The sequence below is a fragment of the Monopterus albus genome, unplaced genomic scaffold (genome assembly GCF_001952655.1).
Source record: "Monopterus albus unplaced genomic scaffold, M_albus_1.0 scaffold92.1, whole genome shotgun sequence".
Taxonomy (NCBI): Eukaryota; Metazoa; Chordata; class Actinopteri; order Synbranchiformes; family Synbranchidae; genus Monopterus; species Monopterus albus.
The window spans coordinates 2249266-2261163 of NW_018127972.1; the positions used below are offsets into that span (position 1 = coordinate 2249266).

General features: G+C 38.3%; 1 protein-coding gene across 1 annotated transcript in view; it reads right to left on the bottom strand.

Moving 5' to 3' along the window:
- Positions 1-8826, bottom strand: part of gspt1l (G1 to S phase transition 1, like) — a 25221-nt gene extending 16395 nt beyond the window's left edge. The window contains exons 1-5 of the mRNA XM_020608281.1: positions 8354-8826; positions 4372-4623; positions 2341-2374; positions 2171-2248; positions 1661-1841 (exon numbers count right to left, since the gene is read on the bottom strand). Of these exons, the coding sequence (XP_020463937.1) occupies positions 1661-1841; positions 2171-2248; positions 2341-2374; positions 4372-4623; positions 8354-8546 (738 nt within the window). The 5' untranslated portion in view covers positions 8547-8826. The remainder of the gene's footprint in view (positions 1-1660; positions 1842-2170; positions 2249-2340; positions 2375-4371; positions 4624-8353) is intronic.
- Between the last annotated feature and the right edge of the window lie 3072 nt (positions 8827-11898).

The following is an 11898-nucleotide window of genomic DNA, read 5'->3' on the forward strand; positions in this document are numbered from 1 at the left end:
TCTCGGTTGACGTTTCTGTGTAGTATGGGGCTAGCCCAACCGAGGGGATATAATGTATAGGCCTGGCGGGTTCGGGGTCTTTCATCTTACATCTGCCTGCGTGCAGTTTGGAGGTGCAAGATGCCTGAGCGTGTAATGTTAATTTTACCTGTGATCCTTTGAATAAATCAGGACTGTTTTGAAGTTACTTGGACTGTCTTGTCTCTCAGAGTTAGCAATGGTAACAAGAACCAAAGACCAACACCACTGTTGAAGAAAACTCATTAAATCTCGACTACAGTTTGCCAAAAGGCATGTGGGAGACTCCATGGTCAAGTGGAAGAAAGCTCTTTGGTTTGATGAGACCAAAATGGTGCTTTTTTTGGCCATCAGACAAGATGCTATGTGTGGCGGACACCAAACACTGGACATCAGCACAAACACACCGTCCCCACTGTGAAGCACGGTGGCGGCAGCATCATGCTGTGGGGAAGCTTCTCTGCAGCCGGTCCTGGAAGGTTTGTAAAGTTAGAGGGTAAAATGAATGTGGTAAAATATAGGAAAATCCAGGACGACAATCTTATTCAGAGAACTACGGCTTAGGAGAAGATTTACTTTCCAGCAAGACAATGACCCAAAGCATACAGCAAAAGCTACACAGAAATGGTTTAAAGACAATAAGGTGAGTGTTCTGGAGTTGCCGAGTCAAAGCCCGGACCTCAATCCAAGAGAGAATTTGTGGCTGGACTTGAAAAGGGATGTTCACACCCGATCCCCGCGCAACCTGGCAGAGCTTGAGCAGTTCTGCAAAGAAGAATGGAGTAACGTCTAGTTGTGCAAGCCTGATTGAGACTTACCCACACAGACTCTGTTCTGTGATTGCAGCCAAAGGTGCATCTACCAAATACTGACTTGAAGGGGGTGAATATTTATGCAATCACTTATTTCCCATTACATATTTTTATTTGACATTACTTTATAGAAACCTGCTTTCACTCTGGCATTAAAGAGATTTTTTGTCAAAAGGCCAAATTATATTGACCGTGATTGATTTATAAAATCAATAAAAGGGTAAAACATCTAAGGGGGTGAATACCTTTTATAGGTACTGTATATCTAGTTGGTACTCTGCACAGTTACCAGCCTATCTCTGCAAATTTCTCTTTAACCATTCTACAAGCATCTGTACTTTACTCTAGTTTGTAACTTTACTGATCAGGCTGTGTATATAAGCTACGTACACATACATACTGTACCATGTAATTTGTCTCGGCCTTAGTGCCCAGTCACATGGCCATTATGCCCTCCAACAATGTATGAAATCGAAGGCCATATGGCCTTGCACTTTTATTTCTGGTGTCATGTAGACTGGCACCTTTATAGAAGTATTGTTTTATCAGAAACCCAAACGATATCCAACCATAGGGCTAACTATGTAATGGAGACACCTATTCCTTCTTGAACATTTCTGAAATGCAACTTCTTATTACTTATCAGCCAATAAATACACCATTTATCTGCAATAAGCCAATCACCCTGGCTGTTTTGCCGGTCTACCTCTACTAAACTTTAAGGGTCTTTGTGTTAATTTTAACTCCTGAAGAATATCGGATAGAAAAGGGCTACCAGTGTTTTGAACTGATCTCCCACTTTAACAGCACTGGTCATTTCCTCTACTTACCAGAACAGCCAAGTCTGCTTGTGATGCGCCTCCAATCATGTTAGGCACAAAGCTTTTGTGGCCTGGAGCATCTAGGATGGTAAAGTGCTTTTTGTCTGTCTCAAAGTATGCTCGGCCCACCTCCACCGTCTTGCCTTTGTCCCTCTCTTCCTGATTAGTGTCCAAAGCCCAAGACAAATACCTGAAACAAACAAAAAACAGTATCCTATTCACTAATGGGTAGTCAAATGTGGGAAATCAGACAGTTTCTCAGGGTTGATGTACCACTATCCTCACATCTACTATGAGAGATATTAATAACCTAGGCTGAACAGCTGATCCTGCACTGGCTTCCTGCCGTTAAAAATATGAATAATAATAAAATCCAGTTATATAGCTATACTGTTTAACCACTACAACAAATGTATTTATATAGCACTCTTCTTAACACTGTTACAAATCAGCAGCTTATTTTTACATGCTCAAGAATTACAAAAGAACCAGTTCAAACACTGCAGTCTGTCCACTCACCAGGTTTCTCGATTCTTCTCCTTAGCTTCTCTCTCATATTTTTCCAAAGTTCTCTTCTCTACCATGCCTGTTAGATACCTGTTGGACAGGAAGGGAACAACAAATAAATACAAAACACATCAAAGCCATAATCTCACTCATCATAAAGAATCAAATAAAGAAATACTTACATGATCTGTCCACCAATTGTAGACTTGCCAGCATCTGGAGAAGAAGCACCAGAGTGGATTTAGGTTAACCAAAACTACGACATTATTCATGTCAAGTAAGAATCCCCCAACCTTACTGTTTTATTTATTTAAAACAGCCTCCTTGAATACAGTATCTCAATTAGGACTCAGTGTTTGGGCCACAGGCTAGATCTGGCTAATATATGGTTAGAAAGGTAAAAAGTGATGCTTTGCTTTTATACCATTAGAGTAACTAAAACACTGCACGACCATTTATATTAGTAGTATGTAAAATTTTCAACAGAATGCTCACTACTAATGTCTGCAATAAGATACAGTGAAGTAAGGATCCAACAAGTCACATAGAACCCCAAGTGAGGAAAAAATTGGAATGAAATAGTGATTTATAAATCATCTGTGTCTTGTATTACATTGAAAGCAATACAGCAGCACATTAATTGATGTGATACCTCATTAATTTTGTTCAAAACATACACTAATTTCAATTCTGATTCCTGCGACACATTCCAAAAAACGTTGGGACGGCTGCATTTCAGGGCCAGTAATGAGGTAAAACAATGAAATGATGATTCTAGTTGAAACAGGTGAAGTCAGCAGGTGAGTGTAATTATGATTTGAAACAAAGGTGGCACCCAGGAAAGCCCTAGTCCTTTACGAACAAAGATGGGCCAAGGATTGCCAGTTTGCCAACATATGTGTGAGAAAATTGTTGAAATCTGTACAAACAATGTATAGGCTCCAGCCCCCTGCAACCCTATTCAGGAATAAGTGGTATAGATAATGGATGGATGGATGGAAAAACAATGTTCCTCAAAGAAAGAAAGAAAAGGTGTAGGACATATCACCCTCTATGGTGCATAACATAATTAAAAGATTCAAGGCATCTGGAAGTATTTGAGTGCGTAAAGGGAAAGGGTGCAAGCCTAAGCTGGATGACCGTGCTATCCAATTCCCTTAGACGATATTGTATCAAGAACCGTCATTCTTCTATAAGCGATATAACCACATGGGCACAGGATTACTTTGGCACACCCGTGTCAGGCACTACACTTTGTAGTTACATCCATAAATCCAAACAGTTCTAGTTAACAGTAGTCTCATCACTCTGTAAAACAGACTCCCAGAGCTCAACAGGCCTATCATTTTTTTTTTCTTGTATATTCAAGTTGATTTTTGTGTTCCCTATGGTCAAGGCTGCAGTGTGGCAAGGTTTCCAAGCATCAAGTTCTTGTTCATTCAGTATTCTTTTTATAATTGGCACTGACACTGCTGTTCCTACCTTCATCAGACCCTCCTGCAAATCAGTTTTCTCAACAGTTGCTTTCAAATATCTGATTCCTCTTGGAGGAATTCAGCTTTTTCTTCCACACCCAGGAAGCTTTGCTGCTGTACCCGAGTTTTAAACTTGTTTATAATGCTGCTTATGATTGCATTTTAGGTGTAATGAAATCATTTCTTAACCTTTGAAACTGCTCCTTTCGCTTAGCCATGTTTTCTATTCAGCTTGAACACCCGCACAGGCAGGATTTCTATCTACATGACAAGCAAAGCAAATTCAATGTCATTATATACTTACCAAAAGCTAAAATGTGATTCACAGCATTTTGGTATGCTTTAATATTAGTGATTAAAAAACAGCAACATTAGATAGGGGTTTAATAATTTTAACATGGTTGTATTACAACAAAATTCTGCAATTTAGAAAATCTTTACGATACTTTCATGTTAAAGCATTTTTCACATTATTACAGCACACTGTATTTTCTTGTTTTAATGACATAATGTAGGCTATTTTGTCATTATGACAATATACTGCATTTTATCTATAGTTCATTCACTTAAAATGGCTCTCTCTCATCAACACCTTCCCATACCAACTTTTCACACAGTGACCAATGTCTCCAGCTAAATAAACAAATAAGTGTTCACTTCCACTCTATGACTTTCTTTAAAATCCCTCTTGAAAATCATTCTCTAAATAATGAACTATAATTAGGTGTTTGCACTGACCTACGTGTCCGATGAATACAACGTTGACGTGTTCTTTCTTGGGAGCATCTGGCTGTGTAGGTGGAACCTTAGGCACCAGAATTTCCTCCTCCTCCTCCATCAAATCTGGAGTGGACTCCACCGTTACTGCTGCATCCACTGGCCCCCGGTCCCTGCAAGACCCACCACCTGGCTCCTCCTCATTTGGCTCAGCGATTTTCTGGTCCCATAGATCCTCTGTGGTCATCTCTGTGTCACCGTTCACCACTGGAACTGTATAACAACAAACAGCACAACATTCATTGTGTGGTCATATAGTTACTACCGTATATATAGCCCTCTTCTGTGCGATGAAACACACTCAAAGCGTGTTACACTATTTTCCATTCACTCATTTGGGTGCATGCACACACATACACACACAAACAAAATGTATATATCTAATCTCCATCTGTTTGTAATCTGGCACTATACAAATAAAACTGAATTGAATATCAATGTGGCATCAAAGTAGCATGTTTGGAGGAAAGGCATTGTTCTACTGTTCTACCCAGTGTAATTTTCCACAATTCTCAGTGAACAAACTAAACTGCTTAAAAGAAAAAAAAAAAAAAATCAAGGGAACACTAATTCATCACAGTACATTACCAACGGGTACAACAGCGAGCCAAAAGCAGGACACCCTCCAAAAAAGGGAATGGGTTTGCACGTGGTGGTCACAGACAAATGCCCTCTCCTTATCCTTCCTGAGTGATTCTTCTCAAGTTTTGTCTTGCTAGTGTCCTAGTCCCTACTGCTAGCATGAGGCAGTACCCGATAATAATGACCGGCCAAGTATCTAGCAGGAAGAAAGCCATATCTGCATCAATTTTTAGTCCTAAATAACTTAGAAAATGTGTTAATAATGTGTAACGTTTCCTGTACTGAGTTCTAGGGGTCCTGTAAATATAAAATAAATCATCTGCATAAAGACTAATTTTATGTTCTGAGTAAGCATCTTGTATTCCTTTAATTTTATTGTTCTGCCATATCGCTGCTGCTAGGGGCTCGATGAAAACGGCGAATAGAGATGTGAGAGTGGGGATCCTTGTCTGGTACCCTGCTGTAAAGTGAAACTTTGTGACCCGATTCCATTTGTACTTATTGTTGCCCTAGGTGATGTGTGCAGTATTTTGACCCAATGGATGAACAACTCTCCAAACCCAAACCTGCGTAATATACAAAAGAGAAATGTCCAGTTAACTTTGCAAAATGCTTTCTCTGCATCCAGCAATAAAATTATGGTTTTGGTTTGTTTTTGTTGTGCAAGATTATTCAGATTAAATAATCTATGGATGCTGTCTGAAGCATTCCTATTTTTAATGAAACCTGTTTGGTCTGGGTGGATTAATATTGGAGTGACCGGCTCTATTCTAGCATCTAGAGAAAAATGCATACTATCACCACCGATCAGTGAGGGCGTGGAAGAAGTGCAATGCAGAATTTAACAGCACTGCCTAGGGAGGGGTAGAAATAAACACAGGGCCTGAAGATAGCAGAGTGGGGTGGAGGAGATGTTTATTTCAGCAGGGAGAAAACATTTCCAGACAATTTCTTACTAGATTTATCCAAGTTTGTGCTAAATCATAGTTAATGCGCTTTAATGGGTGTGTTCAATAAAGAAATGAAAGATCATGACAGTTTGCATTTTATCAACTTAAACATACTGTGTTGATATTTGTGACTTTGGTGAAGATCAGCTCACATTTCATGACAATTATGCAGAAAACCAGAAAATTTCAAACAGTGCCATTACTTTTTCTTGATACTATGTATTGTTGGGCTTGATACAAAATTTTCATGTAATCAATGTTTAGTATTTTTACTAACTTGACATATATTACACTCACATTTTGAACTCAATCTTTATTTTGCAAAAAGGACTCTGTGGCTCATGTAGGTGGATACAACCAGTACTGCTAAAAAACAGACAGGGGTAATGAAGCTTTCAGGTAAATCAAACTTCTATAGTTGGGTCACAGTTACTCTTGATGTAGAGTCACTATAGGCTTTAGCCTGTTAATCCTATCTGCTTACTGTGAACCTGCACATGTATGGATAACGAGGCAGGCAGTAACAGACACCTGGAATTGGCTCAACTCAACTCAACTCTACTCTACTCTACTCTACTCTACTCACTTTTGGTACCAGGTGCTTTGTTTTCCACCGCAGGCAGTCCCCCCACAGCGTAGCTGGTTGTCAAAGTGATGCAGAAACTGCCTTGGCAGGGCAGGCTGAAAGCAGTCATAATTTTCATCCTAGGACTGTTATATAATGAATAATACAATATATAATATGTATTATGTTGTTGTATATTATTCAGTTCTATAGGGGAATCACAGAGTCTGTTCTCTGTACTTCCATCACTGTCTGGTTTGGCTTGGCAACCAAACAGGACAGAGCTACAGGTCACTGTACACCCAACCAACCAGATACAGAGACAGTTTCTTCCCCTGGGCTATTACACTCTTGAACAGCTAGTCTATGTTGGTCTTTTAACTTCTGCTTTTTAAATTGTATAGATTTAAATTCCTTGTATTTTTGATAATACTTGGCGACAAAGTTCATGCATATGCTTAGTACGCCGTTTTTGATAGTTTTTAGGTGAGAAAATAACCATCTAGTTTTCAAATATGTGGTCAATCTAAGTAATGCCAATTACAAATCTGCTCTTACGTTTTTGGAGATGTGATGACCTGCTAACATTCCATCTAGTTAGCTCTAACTAGCAGGCACAGATGTGCTCTAGTAACCTATGGGCTACATGATAATATTTACAATGTGGTGGTTCGCATAATATAACGGTTATACTATAAAGTAACAGTGGCTCAAGTCCTCTGTCACTATAAATTTTACCTTCTGTAACACTTGTGAGAGAGAAGTGGCAGCTACTACCATTGAGGTGTCAGAAAGCACTAGTGTGGGAACTGGATTAATTTCTGAACTATTTGGATAAAACAGAAAGGTCTGTTTTCCTCATTTGCATTAAGAGGCCACTAAGTTGATGTCAGAGAAAGACCCAAGACCCCATTGCATGTGGGGTTTTCCAACACTTTCTCATGTCAAACACCTCTATATTTGGAACACAAAAGTCCATTTGGTAATGATGCCTATACGTATGTTTATGGGGCCAACTGTGGACGGTTTTGAAACCAATAACATGCTGAATAGTGTGTGTCAGTTTATTTAAATTCAGTCGATACAGGAAGGGGGTTATCCTATGATGATTGCCACTCCACAGCATTTCACTTCGTAGTCTACAGATTCAGTCTGGTTTTAATGACATATTTGTTTTGACCAGAAGTGCGGCAGAATATCCACGTCATGCTAAGCACTCATGCTCCAAGTAATTCCTTTCTCATGACGAGCTTAGCGTTAACATTTATCACCGTTGGAGTTTGGGGTGTTGTGTCGAGATGTGTTTCCCCTAAACTGAACCTTACACTTACCATAACCACAGAGATGGGCGCTACTACAAACATACGGTAGTTTTAACAGGGGGGAAACATCCTGACAGGGAACATATTTCAACACAAGACCAATATTATATCACGATTGTATCTTTCTTGGTTTCAATTACTTTTATAGAATATGCAGTCACTTGGTTAGACCTCATTACCCCGCTAAATGCTTAGTTGTGAACCCATATCAGTAACAAACATGCTAGCTAGCTACCACAGGTTGGTTCTAACAACCGAATGCCGGTTGGACTGGTGACTTTTCAGATAGTTATGACAGTGCTCAAAGAGCTATATAACACAACTGTATAACCGATGGGTTGTTTTTGTAAGGTATACCATCTAAATTACTGCTCCATTAAATAACACGGCAGTTAGCTAGTTTGTCGTACTTCGAGCAACACGTCTGTATAGTGGCTAGTAAGCTAGCACTACCCAGCCCAGGCTCCTGTTAGCGGTTAGCTAATACTAGCTACCGTAGCTCCCCAACGTGGTTTTGATCTTACCAGCAGAGTCGACATTTTCCAAGTGTGCTTTCGTGGCAAAAGCCGGAACAAATTCAGCAGCGTTTACATTGGGCACAAATGGTTTAGCATTCACATTTAAAGTTGTGAATGCTGTTTCGAGCTGTCCGTCGATTGTGGCCTCCACATCGTCCTCTTGTTCCCAGGAATCAGGGGCTGTGTCTCTCGGGTCCATCGTGGGACTTGGATGTTCACTACTATGAAATTTGAGCTATGTCCTTCTTGGTCTACGTAAATGTCCACCCAAAACCCAATGTTATGATCACTCCTTACAATGACTGCGAACGTCCGAACTCAAATGTACCGTTTTTGTCTCTGAATGAGGTAAAATAAAACAACCGGTTTCACACGGCAGAATATATTCGACTCAGCACTCAAGAACAGTCTGCGAGAAACACTGCGCTAGGTCAGTCGACGTGATACCCACGATGACTTCTGGGATAGGAAGTCTTATTCGAAAGCGGAAAAGATTTGCTTTGAAATATTTTTTGAGGACAAGAAAACTACATCCCCCAAAGACAAGTGAGATAGCGTGTACGTCAGTAGTTTGACCTTTTCAGAAGTCGCAGATTCGAACAGGTTTTCCAATATTATTGCAAAGGGAACATAATTTTTATATGCATAGTAATACAACCTAACGCACTTTTTTGTTTCGTTCATTACATGAAGGTAATACATTTTATTATCATATTTAAATATCCTACATATTCTGAGATTTTAAAAATTCCTCATGGGCATTTGCTGATAAAGTTTTTTCGCTATTTGTAACAACATTATTAAAACATTAGCCCTGTTCCTCAAAACTAAGGAAAAATGATGACAATACAAAAGCATCTTAGTGGGTTCATGATTTAATAAAAATATATTTGGTTTTGCAACATACCTAGCTCAATCACTGTTAATTATCTTAAGTCATCATCAAGTCTACACCCTACTTGTAAAATAGTGTTACAAGACACATTTATCCTGTACACACAGCATTTTCCCATACTGTAATCATTAATTTGTCATTATATGTGCTTTTTGCTAATAATGCCTGACACTGTTTTGGTTTTCTCATTGACTTCTACATCTGTTTGTCAGACATCTAGTGCTCATGTACAATTACAGATGCCAGCTGCACTGACTGACCAACTCACTAATGTGTAGAGGAAGACTAAAAGTCAGATGGCAAGGTATTTTAGAGTTATAGATGAACTACACAATTTTCAGATTCGGTACCATAAATCAATGGAAGAAAACACCCATGAGAAAAGATTTCTGATTAAACATAATGAACCATTCAGACAGTCATAGAGGCAGGATGTTCCAGGACATTTCATATCAAATCAAAGGTGCTTTATCAAATATGGTCTTGTCAGTTTATAATGTTAATGATTTAAGCTTTCCATTACAATCATGTAATAAAAAACATCATTAAGAATATTCTGCTTCATTTACACCATGTAAGAAATTAAACAAAGAACAGTAGTAAATACCTATAGAACAAGTGCAATAAAGCTGAAAAGCATTCTTTTGTAATTTCACTCTCAGTGGAGAATTATATAACTATTTACAGTAAATGTTTCACCAGTACCTGTGTCAAATAATTAACCATTTTGGCCAAACGTGTATTCTGGCTTTCATTCTTTCACATTTTCTGTTTGCCAAACCTGTTAAGGCTCATTAACTTCCATTCAGTTCCAAATAGCATACAGAACAGTAACAATCCCCCATTGGTAGTAAGAATTGTCAATCACATTGTTTACAGAAGTTTGCATGTGAGATGGTGTCCAATATAATTTTTGTCACACTTTGTGTCAGAGTGAACATTAGTTTTGACATGTCTATGGGTAGTTGTCTTGTTGGACAGTGTTTTCTGTGTCATTGGTTTGTAGATGTGGGCTGTGGCAGTAGTTACATTTCAAGAAATAACTAAAAGTTTGGATCCTGCCAGACTTTAGAAGTAGGCTGTCTTTGGTTTCCAAAGCTCTAACTCAGTGTTTTGTGGACATGTCTTGTGGACAAAAAGTAATAATTCTGAGAAAAAGTTACAATAGCACCACTTGTAATATTTGGAGAATGGGTTGTGCTATTTTGAGGAAAATATTGTAATATCATGAGATGTAAACTAATAAGTTATGAATTTTATGGACAGGATGTGTGCTTATTATACATTTAAAAATGAGTGTTGTGGAGGATTTGAAGATTTAAGGTTTCATCATTCAGCACTTTATTACAAACTTAGAGAGTGAAATCAAATTAAACCACAGCACTTTCATATTATCTATGTGATTACATAGGCAGTGCAATGAGTAAGTGTTAATGCTCTGCTGTATCAACTGAGCTCCGTCTGACAGGAACCTATGGCTTAGAGGAAATCATACAGTATATGCACAAACCAGAGCCAAAACATAAATCTTTTCTAAGGAATAATATTAAACATACAGTATATGAGTACAGTCAGGCAGGACTAAAAAAAAAAACACACACACACACATGATTTACAGTTCTCTACCCAAACCAATAATAAACCATTTTAGTGTTCTCTTTTTTCAAAAAATGGCTTTATTTGCATATCATTATGACCTTTACTGGAAGAATTATGATTCAACTCTTGTAATGTGCTCTACCATTTTAGTTTGTAATAATATTTCAACTTTATCTCAGAGATTGACCTTTTGATATATTTACAAATTACTCTTGCAATTTCGTAACTGTTTTAATTGTAAAATGATGGCTTTTTCTTGTATTACTGTGACCCTTTCCTTCAAAATTTATTTGCACAATGTTCCGACTTCTGTCTCAAAATCTATTGACTACTTTGGATTTCTTTTTCCCCAGCAATGATTCTATCATAGTACTGTTAGGAACTGCACACATGAAGGTAGTGTTTGAAAACTGGAAGCAGGTGTTTACTACTGTCAGTATATCATGTGCATAGACTATTTACAGTGAGGAATCTAACTGCTTTAATTCCAGTGACGCTCTTTGCTTTTATATTGACCTGCTTTATTTCAAGTTGGCTGTTCAAGCGAATAGAATATTAACCAATCATTTCATTTTTAAATCTTAAGAAAAGTGCATTATAAGGCTAGACTTCTGTTTTATAATCCAAGAGGACCCAGAAAACCCTCAGGTGACAAGAGAGATGATTGTAAAAAGGATCACAAAGCTGGGCTAGATGGCAATGAAGTCTTTATATGCTACATTTAAACAAGGAAAAGTCCTCCCCAAAAACACTTATTCTACCTTGCGTTGATTATTGTTATCACTGTGAATATATGGCAAATCAGTGATGGCATGAAAGAAGTCTGAGAGCAGAACATTCTTCATCTATGTGAAGGCAACAATCATAGGGGAGGAAACAGACCACAAAAGAGGAAGGAATTCTAAAGCCACAGGCAGTGGAAAAATTGAAACGCTTTATCAATAAATATGTAGAATGCACTGAGTACAGTGTACGAGTATCCAGAGGTGGATTTTACCAGTAACCTTAACATCTTTGCTATCCTGAAACCTACGACAGATACAAGCGCCCCTATCTT